The 23,988-nt window shown below is 33.3% G+C and overlaps 1 protein-coding gene across 2 annotated transcripts in view; it reads left to right on the top strand.

The window, feature by feature from the left end:
* LOC111057321 (serine/threonine-protein kinase NIM1) overlaps positions 1 to 23,988 on the top strand; it is a 94,513-nt gene that overhangs the window by 58,119 nt on the left and 12,406 nt on the right. Inside the window, exons 1-3 of one of the 2 annotated variants that reach the window (XM_039431104.1) lie at positions 896 to 1,487; positions 15,422 to 15,574; positions 18,665 to 18,776. In XM_039431104.1, the coding sequence (XP_039287038.1) occupies positions 1,394 to 1,487; positions 15,422 to 15,574; positions 18,665 to 18,776 (359 nt within the window). In that variant the 5' untranslated portion in view covers positions 896 to 1,393. Of the gene's footprint in view, positions 1 to 895; positions 1,488 to 15,421; positions 15,575 to 18,664; positions 18,777 to 23,988 lie in introns of those variants that run through there. The other variant, XM_039431105.1, reaches the window with a different exon arrangement.

Here is a 23,988-nt window from a genome sequence, read left to right as displayed (position 1 = left end):
AAGGTGCGTACAGATTTACGCGCTGCGAACATGAGCAATTCACTTTTAATCAGCTGATGCCAAGCTTTTTATATCTGTATCTTACCGTTTCAGTAAAAATACAGATATAGTCAGCTGATTAAAAGTGAATTGTTCATGTTCGAGGCGCGTATATCTGTACGCACCTTTAGATGCAAACTGGATAAAAAACTTATCATACAATTAAATTATGTTCTGAAATATCATATTTTTCCACAGGTAATGTCAAATGAATGTATTTGTATTGGCTTTACGATTTCACAATAATGCGATTATCAGATTGTCTTGTTTATTAGAAGAAAGTAGTGACAACAGCGTATAAGTCGACAAATAAAGAAGTTATTGTTTAATTTATGATAACCCCCCGTTGAAAGTCTTGGGATAACCATATTCGTGTATCTTTGGTCCTCCAGTGACTACGGTACAAAGTTCCAATAACATATTATTCCCCAATAATATAGTACTGATATAGTAAGATTCATTTCAAACTGTCAGCATTGATTGAATGGGAAGCATTGAAGTAGTTTGTGAGGAATGCTGACAGATTGTAGTGAATAACACTATAGATAGATCTAAATAGCCTGTTATTTGATTGGGGATCCGTTGCGTCTATATAGACCTATTTGTTCTGCGTGATAAATACATAGTAGATAAAGTGGGAGATATTTATAATAAATACATGTGCGCCAAGATAGTCATTGGTCAGCTAGATTGTGAACCTGAGCGTGAGTCGCTATCGGAGTCCAAGTCTGAAGTACTGAGAGATTCAAGTGAAATGTTGTTGGTTTGTGATCAATATTTTCATTGAAATAACCTATTTTGATTAGGGCCCACTCTATAGAATATTTTTCCTTTCTAAAATCACAAAACATCTTAGTGTGAATTTTCAGTGTTGTAGTTTTCCTCTAGATGTCCCAAACGTTCCCGAATCGTGAGTTGTTATTCTGTGATTAAAAATTTAATTTACATATACAATATATATTGAAATATTAATTGTATATACGGTCAACGACATTTTAGAGACATTAGTGACGTCTCTAAACTAGTTTGAAAGCATCCTAGACGAATAATTGGTGCAAATATTTTGTCTTGTAGCTGTTTACTTGATACCACTTAAACTGCACCAATCAAACTTTCGTAAAAGAGTTGATTTAAGAGTGGAAGTGAATTAATTGTATATACCGGTACGGTCAAAGACATTTTAGATACGTTAGAGACGTCTCTAGACTAATTTGAAAGCATCCTAGACGAATAATTGGTGCAAATATTTTGTGTTGTAGCTGTTTACTTGATACCATAAACTGTACCAATCAAACTTTCGTGCAAGAGTTGATTAAATAGTGAAAGTGCTAAGTTTTTTTGTTGGATTTTGGAAATGATGTCAAGACAGTTCTCTGTTGCTTGGGCCGGTATCAAGCCTGATTGTTGCAATAGTGTTGATACTGCAGAGGGTGAAAATGGAAAACCAGGTGAGTGAATAATAATTATGAAAGAGATATTTCATTTGCATAAATAAACCTTGTTTATTTTTTGGTGAATATCTGAACACGTCAACTTAAAATAATAACCAATATACATGTTGACCCACGAAAGGTGTAACAGCCGATAGATTCTACATAAAATTTGCATGATAAAATATGTAGTAAAATGTTCTTATATAGATAAGTTTTCGATTATATCTCTCTGAAGCTATTGAGTGGTTATAAAACTAAAAAAAAATCATAATATTCTAGTGATTTTCAAAGAACAGCGAATATTTCGCAATAATACAGTGTCCAATAATGATGAGTTTTCAATAATAATGAAAAGTGTAACAGCTGGAGACCATAGAATCTACATGAAATTTACAAGAAAAAATGACTAGTAAAATTTTCTCATATCGACCATAATTTTCAATTTATATAGATTTTCCTATATGTTTGGAAGACGTCAATAACTAGAAAACTATCAGTCAAAATATAATTCTAGAGTTCTGGTTGGAAAGAGGAATAAATTTTCAAGAAGATTTATATAATTTGTTTTTAAATTTTTATGAGCGCTCAAGGTTGAAAAAACCTCAAGTTTTGAATTTGTACTTTTGTTAAGTTCAAAGCCAAATTTCAAATAGTTTGAACGCTTTTAAAAAGTTCAAAAACGCCGTCAAACAAAGGAACAAATTTAATGAATCTTATTGGAAATTTCTTCCTCTTTCCAACCATAATCTTAGAATTGAATTTTGACTGATTTCTAGTTATTGACGTTTTTAAAAAATATTGGAAAATCAAATATCTCGAAAACTATGGTCAAAATAAGAAAAAGTTCCGGGACATTTTTTCTTGCAAATTTCATGTAGAATCTATAAGGTCTTCGGCTGTTACACTTTTCATGTGACACTATGTATTGTCGCGAAATATTCGTTGTTTCTTTAAAAGTCACTAGAATATCATGAATCTTTAGGTTAGCTATTGGGTGACTTCAACAGCTTCAAAGAGATATGATCTAAAATTGTATTCAGGCGAGATATGAATATACTGTTGTCTAAAGATGGAAATTACTGAGATATTACATTTATTTAAATGCTAATGGATTAATATTTATTAAAATTAATAAAATTTACAGCATTTAATTTGGATTTCATTTAATAATAATTACTGTTGACTGCATTGAATTGGAGTTCGGTGTATATTTATCAAGTCACAAAACCGTACTTCTCAAGAGGTTACCATCAAGAGGCTTCCAGGTTTCGTCATAATTCACAATGAGATGCATTACTGAAAGAATCAGCCATTAGAATTTAACATCCCCATGAATATTGAATGAATTTGTAGTGTACGTATTTAGGGCTAAAGTGTTACTCCGATTTCTCGAATTAAATTATTCCAATTCCAGCTAAAATTATATTTTTCTATCAGTTCAAAACACCTTTTAAAACTTTTGAAAATCTGCAAAATGGAAACATGTTATTGTTATTAAGCACCTTCCAACATCTTAGAGCCATATCACCATCTACGTTCAACGCTATAATCTGTGACTACATACGTACGTATCATCCCGCCCCGGGCAAGATATTTTTCTCGGGCCTCTACCGTGCTTCGGATGGACACGTTAGACCGTCAGTCCCGGCTGCCTAAAGAGCAGTCTTTAGGTAAAGTCAGAGCCCCTTGATCAGTTGCGACCTGTAAATTCTGACACCAGTCCTGAGCTAGGCAGGTCACTCGATATTACTATTATTATTCCGGGTTGATAATAATAATTTTATTTATGGAGACAACAGATATATCTCAGTTTAAACCGAGATGGTGCATATGAGCTTTTTAGTACACTATTTTCATTTGGGTTTCGGCTCTCCTGTGAAATAAAATAATCCAGTCAGAACTTAGTCGATAACTATGCTCATTCTGATTTCAAATTCATGGGGTTGAACGGAAGATGAATTCCAATGGTTGATTCTTTCAGTAATGCATCTCATTACTAAAAGAATTCTGGAAAATGCAAACCACTTCCAATGCTATTTTCTGTTTCATCGATTTCAACCTACAAATAGATTATCGACATTCATAACGGGTACACGAGTTATTCTGACCTAAATTTTGAACTTTTGAAGAAATCCACAAGCCATCGAAACTTATCTCTCAATTCTTGCCGAATCGTGCAATGTCTTGAAGAACAATGACTGTGACAACAAGGTTTTGTTGTTTTCAAAAGTGAATGAAAATCTATTGAGAAGTTGTCAATATTTATTCTTGTTTTGGATTTCTAGATTGGGATTTTATCATAAATGGAGCCATTGAAATGATTCTTATCCAACCACAGTCATTGTTACCAACTTAATTTTGGTTTTCGCGCACTAATCCTCCATATAACCCACCAGTATTTTGTGTTCCCATGTTTCAAATCTAGAGTACGCATAGTAATCACTTTGCGCACTAGTGCGGAAAAATGATTCTTTGCGTTCTGTAATTAGTGCAGGAATGGTCACTTTTCAAGCTTACTGTAGGAAAACTAATATATCCACATATATGGACAATATTGTCTTTTTTTCTTTAGGGCTACTCTCAAATATAAATAAAAATTAGAAATCTAAGTACCCTTTTAACATTTTTCAATCACGAATCACAAAACATGTCGTGATTGAACAATTTCAAAAGAGTACTTAGATTTCTAATTTTTATTTATATGGACAATGTTGTGAATTTAATGTTGTCTGATACTAAATAAATTGAGATCTACTGAAATTGAATCATGAGATCACAATTTTTAGCTGTATTTCTGTTACTAAGTTTCTGAAACATCGCTTTTCAATTGAATATCTCATGGCTGTTGAACGAATTCTCCGCCTACTATTGTCTAGTCCAATAGCAGACGTCTACCTTCACAGATCAACCAATCTAATGCCTTCATTCACTTATTTTCCACTTGAGAATTCCGGCTAATCTAAGTTTGTCCAATCTTCTAGTTTGAAAATGTTTGAACAACCAAAACTAGTTTCTCAAGAATCGTTTTAATGTCCTCCTATTGTATCATTTTAAGGGTACTAATTTGAACATGACATTTTCAAGTAACAATTTGCTATCAATATTAATATCAATTTCAACTTCTTGATTCGAAAAGCTCTGTAGCACTGTAAAAACACTATTCGAGAAGCCAGTCTTGGCTGTGCAAAGGCTAAACATAAACTTTCTACTGGTGATATTTTTCAAAGTTTTTCGATTTGTATACTATCAAGCTATCAAAATAAAGAAGTTTTCTCAGGAAAACATTTTTTTCCGATCATTATTTTTTGAGATATGAGCGCCTAAAGTTTAAATTTTTGGGACAGAACATTTCAAATTCGGTAAGAGATTTAGAGGATATTCTTCATGGTATTGTTGATCTAGTGGAACAAAAATTTTCTTAAAATATCAATTTTCAAGAAAGTTATTCAATTTACCAAAAATGACCATTAATAACTAAATTTATTTCTGGTCATTTTTGGTAAATTGAATATATTTTTTTTAAATTGATATTTTCAGAAAATTTTTGTTTTACTAGATCAACAATGCCATGAAGAATGTATCCTCTTAATCTCATGGATTTTTCTCGTACCGAATTTGAAATGTTCTGTCCCAAAAATTTAAACTTTAGGCTCTCATATCTCAAAAAGTAATGATCGGAAAAAAATTATCCAGACACCAATAGAAAGGAGACATTCTCCATGTCAATTTGATATAAAATTATTATGCATTACGACGCCCCATGATTCTAAGAGAAGTGATATTTAAAAGAAAAACAAATTTTCGCGATGTTTCCAATTTTATCATAAAAGTTGAATTTCCTTTTGATCCTTCAACCCTGAAATTTTTCTAGTACTACTAGGATATCGGGGATGATTGATATTCTACATTCAATTCTGACGTTGAATTGAAAATTTGAGAAAGTTACAATTTTACATGTTTTGGCAACCCTGCAATTTCTTGGGATGGAGGGCCAAGTCTCAACTTATTTTACACAAACCATAATATCGAGTGACCTGGCTGGCACAGGTCTGGTGTCAGAGTTTTCAGGTCGCAACTGATCATTTTTAGGGCCTCTGACATGCGACAGCTTTTTTGGCATCCGGGACTGACGGATTAACGTGTTCGTCCGAAACACAGACAAAGATAACAATACCGACGTTAATTGAATACTGCCATTTTAACTCACTATAGTATGAATACTTCTATTAGAACTTATTTGATTAATATTCCCACGTTATCGGTCTCTTTCATTGACTGATAAGTGGGAATCAGATTAAGACTGTCAATTGTAGAAATACTGAATATTTGTAAAACGTGAAAATTAAATATGAATTCTAGCAAATTCAATCAGCTAGGCTCTAGGGAGGAGGGATGTGAGTTTGATATTTTCTATCTGGAGTACTTTGTGCTTAATATTATTAACGTTAAGTCACGACATCAAATCAAAAATTCTTTATTGGTTCTTCAAAACAAAAAATATACAAGAATAAAACAAAACGATTCGCAAAAATACATCGGTATAAATGAAATGTAAAAATATTTATTTAGCGTAGTTGAGAGTTTTAAGCCCTCTCTATCACTCAATCTCTAAAGGCTTTTCATGTTAATGATGGACTTTGTGAAACATGGATAAATTAAGAGCACTTTGGCTGAATTTCGTGCAATTATTCGTGCATTTCGTATTGGGCTATGTTTTAAGCATTGATGGTAAGAGCAATCTGGAAATGATTTCGTGTTGGAAGTTTGGTAGTTGAGTTCCATTCGTAGCCCTACAGCGTTGTTGCCGATTCTTGATCGGTTTTCACATGTCAAATTTTCTTTGCTTCGGGTGAAGGACGAACAACCAATAAGGAAGCGATGTTCGTTATCAAGGTCATGATTTTCCTTCTCCTTCTCCTACTATTTGCACTGTTCTATTTCTTCTTATTATTATTCACCTCCTCCTCCCCTCCTCCTCCTCCTCTTCCTATTCCTCTCCTTCTTCTTCTCCTGCTCCTCCTCCTCTTCCTCCTTCTCCTCCTCCTCCTCCTCCTTCTCCTATTCCTCTTCTTCTTCTTCTACGTCTTCTTCTCCATCTTTTTCTTTTTATTTCTCCTCCTCCTCCTCCTCTCCTCCTCCTCCTCCTCCTCCTCTTCCTATTCCTCTCCTTCTTCTTCTTCTTCTTCTTCTTTGTCTTCTTTTTCTTTTTCACATCCTCCTCAGTCAACCCCTACCCTTCTATTATCATCTTTTTTTCTCATCATCTATTTTTTTATTCTTCATTAATTTTTCTTTTCGGCTTCTTATTATATCTCACACCAATTCCTTGCATTTTCAAAATTGAAAAGTTGAAAGGACAAGATGCACCTATGTGCCAATTTTCAAAACTCAAATCCAAAAAAATTCTATTCATCTTCCTCTATTCTTTTTATTTTTTCTTGTTTTCATTCTACTTCTCCTTTTTTCACACAATTTGTAGCGAATCTGCATGAGTGATGACAGCAGGGTGTTAGAGAGCAAGGGAAACTAAAACGTTACTGATAGAAAGAGAGAAAATGATAGTGCCAGACAGAGAAATAGTTTAGGCTGAGTGAGATATTAAGAGAATGTGAGAAACAGTGAACGACTGAGAAAATTGGAAGGTGAGCGAGAGTGAGTGAAAAAGACGGAGAAAAAAGTGATGCCAAACAAAACAGAGTGAAAGAGAGGGAATGATCGTATTGTCAGTGGCCTTGAAGTGAAAGGGAAGGGAGATGGAATTAGATTAGTCGGTGTTTTGGGTTTGCTTGTGAATAGGTATGGGGGGGCGTCCTTGATCGTGAATTTGGGTTTCCTGCCGATTTCTGTGAATGGCCGACGCTGACCCCTGGCGTCGGTCAGCCAAATTATGATTCAGCCGAATTGGTAGAGTTCATTCTAATACCTAACGCATGTACGGTATACTGTAAGTGTGATTGATCTAATAAAATATGTATCCTATTCAAATAAGTATTTAAGTTACTGAATTTGTAAATCGTGAAAAATGAAGGAGAATTGTTAATTTAATCTTTAAACTTCACCATATAAGTAATACGTGACACATGTTATGAGAAATACTTTACTGAAGAAATACAATCCAATAATCGTATTAAATCTAGCTAAAATCGTATTACTCTATCTAAAAAGTCAGATGATTTGTAGGTGAAGGATCTCAGATCTCATCTTTTCTCATCGATAGCATAGAGAAACAACAGCGTGAGTTTTCTTACGCTATTGTTTCCCTAAGTCGATAGCTTATCAGCGAGACCACGAAACCAATTTGCTTTAAATCTATTATTTGATAATAAATGGCCGCTCGTATGTTACATAATATGATGACATATTAATTGATAATATTTGCATACAAATCAATTGAATTCGTTACTTCTATCCTAAACGAGCAATTTCTGTTTATATGTTTAGATGTTTAAATGTTTATATGTTTAGATATTTTTATGTTTGTATTTCTCCGGATCTCGAAAACGGCTCTAACGATTCTCACGAAATTCAGAACATAGTAGGTTTATAATATAAAAATTCGATTGCACTAGGTCTCATCCCTGGTAAAACTCACTGAAGGACATCAAAAGGTTAATTATTATCCATCTTTGGAAAAACAGCTGATAATAATTATTATTTCGTCGTCTGTCGATGATGGAAGTGAGTGAGCGAGTTCGTGTGTGTGGGACTGTGTCAAAATTATGACTCAGTTGTTGAACTATTGTAATCATTCAATCAGGTACTTAGTGATGGTTGCAAAAAACCGGGTTATTTTTAATCCTGATTAATTCCAGTAGACCATCTTTTTGAAATGGTCTTCTCTGATTTGTTTCACGTGAAATTATTCAGGATTAAAATTTAACCGGCTTTTGTGCAACCGGGCCTTTGTGAGGGAGATTTTTGCATTCCTCTGGCAATTAATCTCAATTCATTGTGATTAGATAGAGCATTTCTATATGAACTACGCATTTATTATTATAATTTCTTCTCTCGTAATACATTTTTATGCTTTTGTACTCCAGAGCGAAGCTCGGTCCCTGATATTTAAATCTTACTCGTCAATATAAGTCCTGAACTGTTTGTATCTTATACATAGAATTCATTTGTATAAAACAAATTCTGTCTATCTGGACAGAAAAAACTTATCATAAATGCTGCTAATTCTATGAGTTTTATCATAGCCACCTCTAATACAATGCCCCGGCGTACGATATTGCAACGTCGCAGCGTAGGCCTAGAATCTAATACATGATTGGTGAAAAAGATCAGCTGGTATTTTTTTAAATATTTCTCACCAATCTTGTATTAGATTCTAGGCCTACACTGCGACGTTGCAATATCGTAGGCCGGGGCCTTGTTTTAGAGGTGGCTATGGTTTTATATTCAATTGATAATGCATAATAATTATTTTAGGTATAACCAAACCACTGTTATTTCCTGCTACACGGTGTTGAAGCTTTGGGATTATCTATTATTCAGAAAGTACTAAAAGATTCTTATTCCGTATAACAGGTTAGTTTAGTTGTCATACACGTTCATCATCTCTGAAAATATCGTTCCCTCTATTGTTAACATCACTTTTTATTGACATAAATTTTTACAAGATTTCCATTCATTTTTGTCAAAATATCTCAAGTTCTCTCTCCGTGTTAGTTTGACATCAATGTCAAGCTTAAGGCTAGGCGCACACCAGTTAGTCAAGACAAGACAAGATCAGACACGTTTAGACACAATACTTCACATAGTTGCTTATGAAGACATGTCTAATTGCAATGACTAATCAGTGTGAGTTGCGTCGTAAGCAACTATGTGAAGTATTGTGACTGAACGTATCTGATCTTGTCTTGTCTTGACTAACTGGTTTACATCTAGCCTAAGGCTTGTCACGTCTATACACAATACTTCACATAGTTGCTTATGAAGACATGTCTAATTGCAATGACTAATCAGTGTGAGTTGCATCATAAGCAACAATGTGAAGTATTGTGATTGAACGTATCTGATCTTGTCTTGTCTTGACTAACTGGTTTGCGTCTAGCCTAAGGCTTGTCACGTTTATACACAATACTTCACATAGTTGCTTATGAAGACATGTCTAATTGCAATGACTAATCAGTGTGTGTTGCATCATAAGCAACAGTGTGAAGTATTGTGACTAAACGTGTCTGATCATGTCTTGACTAACTGGTTTGCGTCTAGCCTAAGGCTTGTCACGTTTATACACAATACTTCACATAGTTGCTTATGAATACATGTCTATTGCAATGACTAATCAGTGTGAGTTGCGTCATAAGCAACAATGTGAAATATTTTGTCTAAACGTGTCTGATCTTGTCTTGTCTCGACTAACTGGTGTGCGCCCAGCCTAAGAATAAACCAACATTCACCTCACCTCTCTCAAACAAAATTCGGTATTGATTTTGTGTATTCTTGGTATACAACTACAGTGATACTGATACTCACTTTGAATTGACAGCATTGATGTTATTTATAAGAAATACTGACAAACTCTCACTGAAGACAAAATCTCACGGCGTGTGAAAGAAGAATTCGGAAAAGTATAGAGAAAAATTAGAGGGAAGATTTTCCTTCGTTTCCTGTCATATCCAGTTTTCCGGCACGAATCAACAGGATTCTCCTTGACCTAGGGAAAGGGCTGAAGGGTAAGAGTGAGAGAGGAGCTTCTGACTGTCACTCACTCATGACTCGTTGCCATGGCAACCAAGCGTATCGATCATCACGCGCTGCTCATCTACAGTTGGCATAACCAGAACTCCATTGACTGATCCTTCCTTGTTGCTTCATCATGACCCATCAATCTCTTCACTTCAATCTGTCAGCATTGGTTGAATGAGGAGTGTTGATGTTATTTATAAGGAAAGCTGAAGATGACCTAAAATTAAGATTCTTGTCAAACTGTCAGTATTGATTGACAGTAAGAATTGATGTTATTTATGAGAAAAAATACCGCGGCAGCGAGCTTCGCTCTGGAGTGAAAAAGCATAAAAGTTTATATTTATTTATTTATTGATACACAGAACACAATTCTTTTAAATGATTGGGGAAGGATCAACAGGCACAGCCCAAAACTGTTTCTTCCCCGAATTATGATGTATACACTATATAAATACGGTAGTCCAAAAAGTAGTTTATGTTCCACACACTTATGAATTTTCAGTCCAAACAGAAAAGTTCGATATGTTCTCCTCGTAACTAGTAGTATCAACAAAGCTGCGAAGTCCAAAATAGTGTACAAAACATTCCCTCCATATTCCTTTGTCAATTGGTCTATTGTTGAAAAACTGGAGATTTCACACTCAACACTAAAGCTGCTGCAACAATTGTAGGGAAATGCGTAAAAGTGTGAATTTATACATCAAATTGGAGAGAATTCCATGCTCTATAAGCTCATGATCGGCATGAATTTTTCCCATCGATTTTTTAAAAGTTATAGGAGCAAAAATAGAAAACAATTGGAGGAAAACGTGTTTTTTCAAAAATGTCTCACCTTCAAGAGCGGATATCTCGAAAACTAGTAAATATATATAAAACATTGTGAGATGAATATTGTAGAAAATTATGTAAGCTTTAATTTTGTATAGAACAATTATGTCCGTAAGATACATAGTTTTCGAGTTATCTGCGAGAAACCAAAAAATGGTACCTTCGAACCACCCCCACCCCCTTAGCACAAGGGGTAGGGGTGAGGACTTTTGATATGTTTAACTCCTTACTACCCTAAACAAAACTGCGGAGTCAGAAATTGTCTTCCAAACTTTCCCCTCTATATTCTACTTTTCCTAGACTGGACTATTTTTTCACAAAACAAATTGAATAACAAAATAACACTCACTAATAATTTAAAACTGTAAAATAATTATTAACTTTAAAAATTTCGATATAGTTACGATAATTTAGAATGATATACTATGTTTGCTACAATATTTGTTAATATAAATAAATTAAAAATAATTGATCTTGAATAAATCATATCGTTGCTCATGTCAACAAATCAGATACGTTGATCAAGTCGATTAGTTTCTTGCCAGACTTCTCGTGAGATCAACAGCTGAACATAATTCTGTCTCACTCCCACACACGCACTCTCATCTTCAAAATTATCGACAGACGACGAAATTATCATCTGTTTTTCCAAGGATGAATAATTATTATCCTTTTCAAGTCCTTTAGCGAGTTTTCCCAGGAATGTGCAATCGAATTTTATATCAAGAACCTCCTATATTGCAAATTCCATCAAAATCGTTAGAGCCGTTTCAGAGATCCGTTGGACATACATAAATACATACACAAATAAATATATAGATAAATACATACATACAGAAATTGCTCGCCTTATATAATATGATACTGTCGATGACCTTCCTTACTCTTTAGTGAGATTCACTTTATACTGTCAGCATTGTTTGAATGGGAAGCATTGGCACTATCAATAAGGAATGCTGACAGTTTACATTGAGTTCTCCACTGTTTCTAGGAGAGCCATCAATCGTTATTCGTCTCCTGTTGAATTTATTGTTCAGCTGAGTTTATTGTCCAATTAGTTTTATTTTCCCGATAGATGTGTTGTTCAATTGGATTTATCGTGTATTGGAGACTCGCTTGTTGTAGTTTTCACAGAGCAATATCGTTTTTCAATATGGTTGCATAATGAGAGTCTATTTTAGGATAAGGGTCTCATTACACAGTCATATAATACGATTATGTAGCCTAGATATGATCATATATAATAAAGGTCATAGATATTTGACAAATTTATATGAAATATTTGTTTCTGCAGATGGAAAATACTGAGATATTGCATTTATTCAAATGCTAATGAATTAATAATAATTATTAAACTAAAATCCAAATTAAATGCTGTAAATCACCCCGAAGACTTCTGCTACTGCAAATATTGAAAACAGGGTAAACAGCTAGATGGAAATTCGATGAGCGCTACTATTCAAAATTATTTGCCAGCCCGGGAAATAATTTTTGAATAGTAGCGCTCATCAAATTTTCCCAGAAATGAGACTCATGCCAGTTGATAGTGCTTATAAATAGCTATCCATGGTATAAATTTGAAGGAAATCGTTAGAGCCGTTTTCGAGAAAACCGTGAAAAACATTGATTTTTTGTCATTATCCGCCATTTTTCTCAAGAATATTACGGAACTCCTGAAATTTTCTCAGAAATGAGACTCATGTCAGTTGATAGGGCTTATGAATAGCTAACCATGGTATAAATTTGAAGGAAATCGTTAGAGCCGTTTTCGAGAAAACCGTGAAAAACATGGATTTTTAGTCATTATCCGCCATTTTTCCCGCCATCTTGAATTGGATTTTATTGAATTTCTTATTATCGGATCCTCATGGTATAATGACCTTAAGTTTAAAATTTCAAGTCAATCGGTTAATTAGGAATGGAGTTATCGTGTTCACAGACATACACACATACACACACACACACATACACACACACACACACACACACATACACACACACAGACCAACACCCAAAAATAATTTTTTTGGACTCAGGGGACCTTGAAACGTATATGAAACATGAAATTAGGGTACCTTAATTTTTTTTGGAAAGCAATACTTCCCTTACCTATGGTAATAGGGCAAGGAAAGTAATTATTTGTCAGCCCGGGAAATTTTTGAATAGTAGCGCTCATTGAATTTCCATCTAGCTGTTTACCCTGTTGTCAATTTTGCAGTAGCAGAAGTCTTTGGGTGATTTACAGCATTTAATTGGGATTTTCGTTTAATAATAATCATTCATTAATTAGCATTTGAACAAATACAACTTCCAATTTATTTCCATCTGTAACAATAATATATTATTTCCAACACACAAACTTTAAACAATTTGCCTTTTGCCTTGAATCGATGTGTGAATGTAGGCCTACTGGAATATCTTCTTATAAGGCATTAGGGTCGAATATTCTATCTACTGTAGTAGTTTTTATCTACGTTCTGTTACTATTCGGATCGTATTATCGTAGAAATACAGACTAATTCTAACTGGGTGATAGCAAATGACCTCAATTAATTATGGATTCTGTAGTAAATGATTAGTGATGATAAGCGGCGGCATTTTTATTCTGTCAAAACAGTAGTTGAGTAGTTCCTATTGTCAGTCAGTGCTTATGAAAGGTGCGTTTTCGTTAGTTTACAGTGTATTGTATGTTCTCTATTGTGAATGATGTACGTAATTGCAGTGCTGAATTATTTTAATGTTTCCGCATTATAGAGTTGAAAATCATATATGCTAGTATGTAAATCCTCAAATTCATTTCATATATCAAATGAAGAACCGTGAAATACATATCTCTCGAACGAAGTGTTTGAATAATAAAGAAGTTTACCAGTTTGTGTTGTTGAGAACGTCGAATCCTTCTAATTAATCATTAGCATGTACCGAGTATCCGCAACTGTATGCTAAAACACAAATAAATGGCATTACAAATTAGAGTGATCATAAAATAATAACATCTTATATTTTATCACATACGTCGTGAGAATCTCTTTAGATCTCCATAATATTATAATAACAATAATAATGACAACTGTACAAAATGAAAGAATTAATTTAGATCTTCTATTATTATTAAGATTTTGTGGCTAGCCCATGAAGCTAATTTTAGCTTTTATTGGGGTTTTGTTTTAATACATTATTTATCAGATTTGCAAGAGATTCATAAACATAATATAATTCTTCTTTTTCTTGTATTAATATAATATATTTTTTATCATGTTTACATTATTTTGAATTGAGTTCTATGTTAATCTTCTATTATTCCATTGATTTGTTATAAAATAGCTCTTTATTTCTCTTTTGACTTCTGCGTATGTGTTGAGGCTCTTGAGGTGATTGGTGATGCTGTTGAGGATGTTCAGTACAAAGTATTCTGGTATTGCCTTTCCCATTTCTGTATAAAAGTCTGGTGTTCTATAGTGCAAGTGTCTTGTATTGTATCTATTTTCATTGGTCTGTCTATAATGATTTTCGAAATAGTATTTCTGTAGTATTATGCATTTGTACAAGTTTTTGTAGTTGAGTATCTGTATGCAAAATAATCACGAACATTTTTGAATTCAAAACTTTAATATAGGGAAATAAATTATTAGAAGTTCCAAGTATTATAAGCTATTATTAATTGATAATTATTAGCTTATTTTTTTCATCTAGTTGAGTGTGTAATTTTGTTATCTTATTGTTTATGATCGTTAATATTGTGAAGTGGAATAAATAAAATTTGAATATGAATTATAAATATGAATTTGGATTATTGGAACTTTTTATACTTGCTGATTTATTAGTTTTCCTGCGCGCAGGCTACTTATGCCTTTGCAGGGTTTTTCCTAATTTCTGTTGCAGGTTTTTTTTCTAATTTCTGTATAATGTTCTGTTTCTTTTTGGTTTTGTTCAATTACAATAGCCTTACCTCATGTAGTGGTAAGTCAATTTCCAAAAAGTGTTTGTAAAATTTCTTTGTTTGTTATGATGAAAATAAAATTCATTTTTCATTCAATCATTCGCTCGGTCGGGCTGAATGGGAATAATCACTACCTCCCTGAACAAAGCCATAGTGCATTCTGGTGACGTTAGTACAGGTAGGGCTCCTACATCAATAAAATTTGTTGATTTCAGCTGATCTATATCAGCTAGTGTTTTTATTGGTGTAGGAGCCCTACCTGTGCTGACGTTACCATCAACCACCTTTCATGCACTATGGCTTTGTTTACGGAGGTAGTGGCTGAATGGGAATAGTCCAATTAGAGCTCGTGGGAATTTTACTTTTACTGTTTACTGTCACTTGAAAATATCTTGGAAAAATTAAAAATATGATTTTATTAATCCATGTTAAATGAAACACATGTTCAACTGCACTGGTTCAGTAATACTTTTATGTTCAATTTCAGTTTACCAGAAGTGTTTGCACAACTTGCACCATGACCAGAAGTGGCAGCAGGAGGCGAGCCTGGGCAGACGCGTTGGACTGTACAGGCTGCAGGGTGAAGTCGGGCGAGGCAACTTCTCCCATGTCAAGGTCGCCGTTCACGAACTTACCAAAGGTATGCTGCTACACATCAGTTCAACACTCACTATTGAATGAATGGGTCAATAAATTTATGAATAAAAAAAGCATTCTACACTTAACACTTTGAAACTCACAAATTTCACATAAAATTACAGATTTACATTTGAAAATGGCCCTTGAAGAGTTGAAACTTGTTATGATAAAATAAAATATGAAAAAGGCTTTCCAATTAAGATTTGTTCCATGAAGAAATGCTTCAAATTTCCCTTTAATTATCTCATAACAACCTGCTTCCTCCTCAGGCAGTCTAAAAGATTTCAATAAATCCTCTCCTTCTTCACCAAGACTATACAGTAAAAGTAAATCTACCTGGCATCGTTCAGACTTACTTGACAAGTTTGGAGCACTTCTGAATCTTTCAAACCTTTGTGATCCATCTGAACCATCCTTGAAGCTCCCGAAAATTGAACGCCCCTATATTTTATTTGAGTGGAATATTTCAAATTAATTTATCAATCGAAGCCACATCTCAATTCTAAATTTATAGTTTCTATGTTTATTTTGGACCAAAAGTGAAATTCTAACCTTATCTTGGACTGTGTCATCACCTGCAAATTTGGAAGAAAAATAGCACAAGGACTACCTTATTATTTTATCTACCAATGTTATATTAGTGTCATTTGTATAATAAGAAAGGGTACTTGATATATTACATTTTGTTTTAATACACAACATTAGCCCTAAAAATGAAAGTGACTATTTAAAAATGCATTTGCATGGCGAGTTGTATTTGAAATTTTCATAAATCGTTGCCTTCAACAGAACAAATGTTCACAGATAAAAGTTTTATTTCCATTTGTGTGGAGAATTTAAATTGAAAATTTGCTTATAGTTAATTTTAGTACAATCCCTGACAAATTATTAGGCCCATTTCACAGAAGTGGTACGGACGTTGCGTGGACTAGTCTCTTCAAGGCACCACGTCTATTCTGTTTGCATTAGACCTGCATTGTTTGTAGTGAGAAAATACCATGCCACACTCCACGTCTATGATTCTTGATATTTAGAGCTTTTCTCATTTGTTTAGCCACTTGAATATAATACATTATGTATAATAACATGAATAACAAATTACAACTTAAAACTAATAACTTGATAATGGTATTATAATATAGCCGAGACATGTCGTGATTGAATAATTTTAAAAAGGGTACCTACTTAGATTTATATTTTTATTTATAACAAATAACACGTCTCTAAAAAATCTTAATTTTTTTCAAATTTAATTTTAATTCCATTTATTTGACAATATGGGTACGTAGAATACTGTATAATTTCAAAAAAGTAGAAGGTGTTCTGAAATTGTTTGGTTGAACATAAAATTGAACATAATATTCACATATAGTTGTAAAAGTTGTATTAAAGCAAAGTTAGTAGACAGTCTGTTTATTAACGTTGGTATTATAGTAGCCTACATCAAATTCATTTGTTTTCTTGTTTTAAAGTGTGATTCGATTGAGCGAATTAATTAAATGTGGGAGACAAATAATAAAACCCATCGTAATACTAGCATTGTTTAATATTTATTCATTTTGTAAATAATGTTTGACGGATTTGTTTTGTTCTCCAATGATTATTTTGATAGAATTGAATCCGGTGAATTGATAGAATTTATATATGTTTTCATGAGGAAGGCCCTCCAGCTGAATGTGTAGAGAAAATTAGAAATGAATATTCGCGTGCAGAGAAGCATCTATCATGATGTGTATTCTCTTGAAATAGCTTTCCAATCACTTCAGGAAAATGGAAATATTGCCAAAAACATGACAGGGATTTCATTCAAGAAACATTGATCCAAAAAAAATCAAAATCTCTTATTGTTTTCATGTGTACATTTTATATCTGATTCGCTTCATCAAACATTGTTTCAAAGAAAAATCGTAAACATTTAAATGTAAAATTTAAATAATAAATAAATGTTTATTTTCCAAAAAAAACTAAAACTACAACATCAATTACAGAAAATATTAGATAAATTACAATTACATACAATAGTTGGTTACAAAAAATTCTTATAATGTGTCCTTCACATGTTTAGTTTTTTCTGTGTGGAAATTGACCTACTCCACCATGGCGTACCATGTTCTAGAGTAGAATTAAGTAATCCATTAAAAAAATTTCTTTCAAATTCAATATTATTAGCATCATTAAGCTTTCAAGTGTATTTTCGGCTTTCCTATAACATTACTTAATTCAAAATTTGTTACCACTTGTCAATTATTCTCAAGGAGTATTCTCGGACCAGAAATGTGAATCGCGTTACATACATATAACCTTTTGGACTTCATTACCATTAAAATTTGAAAGAGAAATAGTAGAAGCTGAGCTTATTTTTCCTCTGTTTTTGACTTTATTACCATTAAAATTTGAGAGAGAAATAGTACAAGACAAGCTTATTTTTCCTCTTTCAGATTAGTCATTTATTGTAAAAAATACAACAATAATAATATAATTACGACATTGAAGGAAAAACTAGCCCTGTACTATTTCTCTCCAAAAATTTTGATAAAAAGTTAATGTTGTCTAAAGGTTGAGGTTATAATATCACACACTGCTTCTTTACTTGATTTTTGTTCCAGAAATAATTAATTATTTGAAGAATTTGAATTTTGAAGGTTGACATAGTAGGCCTACTTTAAATGAATAATGAATTAAGATTTGATAATAATAGAGATTTAAGTGAAGTATTTTTGTTTTTAATTAGTTTTTAAATATCAAAATTTAAAATTTTTAGTTTAGTCATTAGTTTTGAAGTGGAAATTGGACTCTTTGAAGTGAAAAGTGAAATCTTAACCTCATTCTTTGTTGAAACTTTTATTTTTAAAAATTTGAGAGAAGACAGTTTTGGGCTATGTCTGTTGTCTTGTTGTCTTCTCCCAATCATATTATATATTATAATTATGGTTTGTGATTGTCAATGAAATAAATAAATTAATTAGGTAAGGGTGATTATGATATCTATCATTAGAGATCATTGTTATAATGTATTGTATTGTTCATTTTATATTTTATTTCGTGAGAAAATTTGGTGTGATTGACGGAATTTGAATTGAATTGATTCCAGAACGCGTCGCTATCAAAGTACTGGACAAAGCCAAGCTGACACCCAAGTCAAGAAGGATGTTGGTCAGAGAGATCGCCAGCATGGAGTCGGTCCATCATCCTACTATTATCAGGTAGGTCCTACACTAATTACAATATATAACCACTTTTCAAGATTTCATGGAATATTACCAGTAATTTTTAATGACTCATAGTACAACCAAGATGCCAACCGCCATAGATGGTAATAGACAGTCTTAGAACAGACCTAGAATGTATTGTATTTGGTACAGCTATTCATAGATATAAATATTATTAATTAAGGGTGAATTTTTTTTTGTAAATTGATATTTTGAACATATAATATTGATGAACCGTCTGTAAACCAAAGCATATGTGGCCTTATCCCTTCCTTGACAGTTACAACATTATCAAGATTAAAATTTTACAACATTATGTATGATAAAAATTTGTATTTTTTTAAATTGATGTTGGGATTCTTGGAATTAATATTTGAAAATATTCTCACCCTTGAAATAGGCATGGTCGAAAAATTCACCTCTTTTTAATTTTGATTATGTATTGATGAATTGATTTATTATTAGTTCCATTAATGTACAGTAATACAATATCATTTATTTTGATTGCAGACCATATAGTTTATCAAACGTTACAAAAACATACACATTTGTTATGTTATGTTTGAAGGAACGGATTCAAGGATCCATAGGTTCAAAGAACCCCACACGTCAACTGGAGCTTATTGTTTTCCCAAGGGCAAACCAATACCTGTGTCCTTTACAAGATTCAGAAGTTTTCCCTATACTAAAATCCCATTCATCATCTGGCTACTTGCAGCCAAACATAGCCCTTCTTCATGCCCCTAGTCTCTCGCAATCCAGTGTGATATGATTTGCATTCTCTTATTAAGACTGATAGGTCCTCTTCACCTACGTGAGTTCCACTGCTGGCCTTCTTTGTAGGTCATTCCGCTGTGTGAGGGGGCGCCAAATTGCCTCTAGGGCACCTGGAAACCCTCGACTCAGCCTCTAGACCTACATTTAAGCCTGGAGTTTCACCCATCTCTGGTCTCTTGAGTTTTTCTTCCTTTTGGCTCCCCCAAAACTCTGCAGGGTCAATAGCCTCACCTCTCCCATAGTTTCGCCTGAATGGCAGTGCATGTCCCGGCAAGGCTAAATACTACAGGAGGGCGCCTGGTATCCTGCAGGCACTGTTAGAGACACCATATAAAAGCACCACCCTTTAGTACGGTCCACATCACACCTTGGGTTGGCCTAAGAAGAAGTAAGAATATGACCACGGAAGGCCGACAGATAGAAAAAGAAAGAAAGAATGGCACAAAGCTTAGTCAATGGAAAAAGTGCAATTCTAGAAATAAAAAGTTCCAAAGCATATTAAGAAGGAGAAAAAGGGTTTTGAAAGAAGGGCTTTGGAAAGAAGTTCCCTTTTAATCGCATCCTACTACAAGCAGGGATACTGTGGGTGTATTCTGGTTTTAAACATATTCTTGAGTACGATGTTCGACTAAACGTTCCCTCAACCCACAGGGGGCTAAAAGTACACAGTTAGATAGCTGTAAATTTATCAATTTGAATAAATTAAGTATCTGAACTGATGTCTAGTTTTTAATCAGCTTGATGATTGATCAGCATTAATAATTAATGAAATAATTCATTTTGATTCCCTTCTATCCTGTTATCCGGAAGACTGTATCAAAACATATAGTCAACTGTGAATTCATGAATATTTCCATACATCTATAGTGAAATTAACTTGAACTGTCAGCATTTTCTATAAATTCTAATGCTCTCAATGTACTAATTAATGTACGAGTACAATGCTTCCCATTCAACCAATGCTGCCAGTTTCAAGTGAATCTCACTTTATAGTAATAATTTATTTATCAATCAATCAAGTTTTATTGATCAAAATATTTACATTGGAGGTCCCACTAAACCCGAAGGTTTTTCAGTAGGTGTCTATATAAGTATACATCATAAATCATGGAATCGTACATAAAAAATAAAGTTGACAAATTTTATTCAGAAAAATATACATAAAATGCATTCTCAGATATGTTAAACACATATTAGCTAAAATTAAATTTTCTGATTAACTTAATGTTTGATTAGCGTCAATACTAGGGTGTGATCACATTGAATGCGTATATGTGCCAGTTGCACTCTTGGTTATGCGGATGAGCAGATGAGAAATAAAATCTGGAAAGAGCAATAAGAACACTCACAATGAACGCGTGCACTTGCTAGTTGTGAGTATAGTCCAGGCGCTGGCTTACATTGAGCATACATGAGAGAGGCAGAGAATTTGACTTCGGATTATTGTTAGGGGGTCTTTAGTGTATAGTGTCTAACTCGATGTCGTCACGTCCCAGGGTGGTCGACAGCTTGGGGGGAGGGGGGTAAGTTGTAAAAAACGCGCGTTTATAAAATCACCTGTCCTGCAGTTACTATTCATAGTACAGCTTTTAATTTTTTCTCAATATTATGTATACATAACTGGCTTTCAATGTGGTCCTATACTTTTTTGCGATAAACCGCATAGTTTTTCCGTAAAAAAATAAAATATCTCGAAAAATGTATTTTTTTATTATGGACTTTTTGTTATTTCTCGAATATTCAAGTAATTAGCCGACTAAGAGGAAAAGGCTCCCAATAAAAGTTGTAGGCCGTTTCTTGCTGAATCCAATGATATATATAGTTTGGGGGTTACGATCATAGATGCGGCGGTGGGAGGGGGATAAGTAGCACTGTTACGCTGCGGCGCGGTCCTCCCCCATGATTAATGCGCGTAATGGCCTGTCTATCGCATCGCTCCTACTAGTCTATGCATTCAAATTATGTATTTCAGGAACGCTATCTTATGTATTTTCGGTCGCTGAACACGATTTTTCAACTCTCAAGCCTTAATAATTGATAATTCTCATCATAATATACTAATTATGGTCAAAATTACAAACTTCATCTCATTATCATTATTTATGATTACATTGTAATGATAAACCATCCTGTTAGGAATCCTATATGTGTTTCTCAATCGATAAAAAACTGATATTCCATTAAGAGAGAATAATTATTCGATTTAGTTCAATGATCACTTTGGAATTGCGAAAGTCAAGTAATTGAGTAAGTTAAACAAATAATATAGGCTACCCCATATAGAGCACCCTGTAACAGGAGTAAAATATTTTCTTAATATAAATTGACAGTTGAAACACAAATAATGCCAATTACTCCCATGTTATATGACTAAATATTTGATTACAAAGGAAATACAACTCTAAAGCTGAGTTTACACCAAAGTTATTAAGGAGATGTTAATATAACTTAATCTTTATAGATTCTATTAGATTGAACATAACTTATCATACATATGATAGACATATGTGTTTGCCAAGTTCCGTTCAATCTAATAGAATCTATAAAGATTAAGTTATTAACATTTTGTTACGTGTAAACGCAGCTTTATCAACTGATTTCTGTAACTTATATATTATACTCATCTGGCTGAGTTTGACTGATTGTCTTGGGGTGGTACTTGAATGAAAGTGGAATGAGAGATATCTTTGTTGAATTTGAAATATTTGGAGAGAATACTGTTGGAAATCTATTGAGGGGAGATCAGTATAATTAAGGTGTGAGAGCAAGCAATCAATTCAATGAAACAACTACAAGGACTCATGAACGGTTGAAATATGAGAGATTGTCAAAGTATATTTGAAAGAAGTCAGGAGCTATTTGTAGAGTTTTTTTAGAATCAAAATCAATGACTACTTGAAATATTTACGACTGATTATTGTAACATAGTTTGAATTATCTTAAATTGTATTCATGCTCATAAGGATGGACTCTGGTATTGCACATAGAAACTGTTCGAGAAAAGATCCCATAATTTTTTCATTCAATCACACAAACTATGTTATAAAGTCTGTGTCATATCTAGAAAATATAAAAAATACCCATAGAAGTGAAAAATAATTTCCAATAAGAAAACATTAACTCTATACAGTCAATACATTGACTCTCTGTCAAATGAAACCTTGAAAATTTAATAAATGTAACAACCGATCATGCTTTAGAGCAAACCCTCATTAGATCATCCAAAACTGAGTGATTGGAATAGCTAGTTCTTCAAAGGCTTTCCTAAAATGGCTGCTACTACATTAATAAATCTTCCATCAAAGATATTCTGTTCAAGTATGTTGACATCATTATGGATATCACTGGAGACTGTGAAGAAAGTCATATAATGAAGTAAAACAAGAATAATGAGAGATGAGAATGATTTCCAGAAGCATAATCTTCTCAAGAGAACATAACATTTTTCTTGAAGACTCTGATGGACAACAGAATCTGCATAATGTTATCAATGGTCTGGAAGCAAGTGAAGAAGTGTGTGATTCTCTTTTGAACGTATAGGAAGAAATAGTTATTCGGTCTCCAACGATTTTTATCTGAACATAGTTGTGGCAAATTGTAAAAGTGTATTCTCACCTATAAAAAGAAACAAAGTTCTTTCATTCTCCACGATGCAATCAAACAAAAATCCTAGTCTTAGTTAATTCTAGAAGAAAAAGATCTGATCTCTGTATTTTTACTAGGTAGCTGTTTAAAGATAATTCAGCATTGAAGTTTTAGTGCAGCATGCATTTCTACAATAACCGCAATCTCTGTCAACATCTGATGGATATTTGAAAAAAAAACTCTTAATCTCACTTGTCCTATGAAATTGTAAGTGAAACTAGTTGTGGATTTAACTAAATCCCTAAATATCGTTGACAAATTCGCATAATGATGACATGGCTCTCCTGAATTCAACTCCTACTTCACTTTTCAAAACTTCAATACGCTGCAAGATTATGGAAACTTTGTGATGAGAAGAGTTATGAAAATTCTCAATAAAGATGGAGTGATACAGGTGGACATAGCTTTTTATGTCTATGGTCTAAAATCAAACAAAGGTAGTGAACATATTAGAAACAGCAGAGTAAAAGAATCACTCCAATAATATGCTCTCCAAACCATCGAGACTTGATTTCTAAATCTGTGGCAGAGATTTATTAATGTGACATGCAAGAATCTATAAAGGAATTATCCATACGTTAGCTACGTGCAGGAATACATACATTCATTCATTCATTTGTGGATAAAATTACAAATCATATAAATATGTTTGGGAAAGAATAGCAGGCATGGCCCAAAACTATTCGAATCCCAAATTTTGATACTGAATAACTTGTTACCATTTCAAAACAGTCTGAACGGGAATACCATAATGGATGAATCAATCAAAAGTTAGTGAAATATT

This window comes from Nilaparvata lugens, chromosome 6 (genome assembly GCF_014356525.2).
Source record: "Nilaparvata lugens isolate BPH chromosome 6, ASM1435652v1, whole genome shotgun sequence".
Taxonomy (NCBI): Eukaryota; Metazoa; Arthropoda; class Insecta; order Hemiptera; family Delphacidae; genus Nilaparvata; species Nilaparvata lugens.
This window is presented reverse-complemented; position numbering and strand designations above follow the sequence as displayed.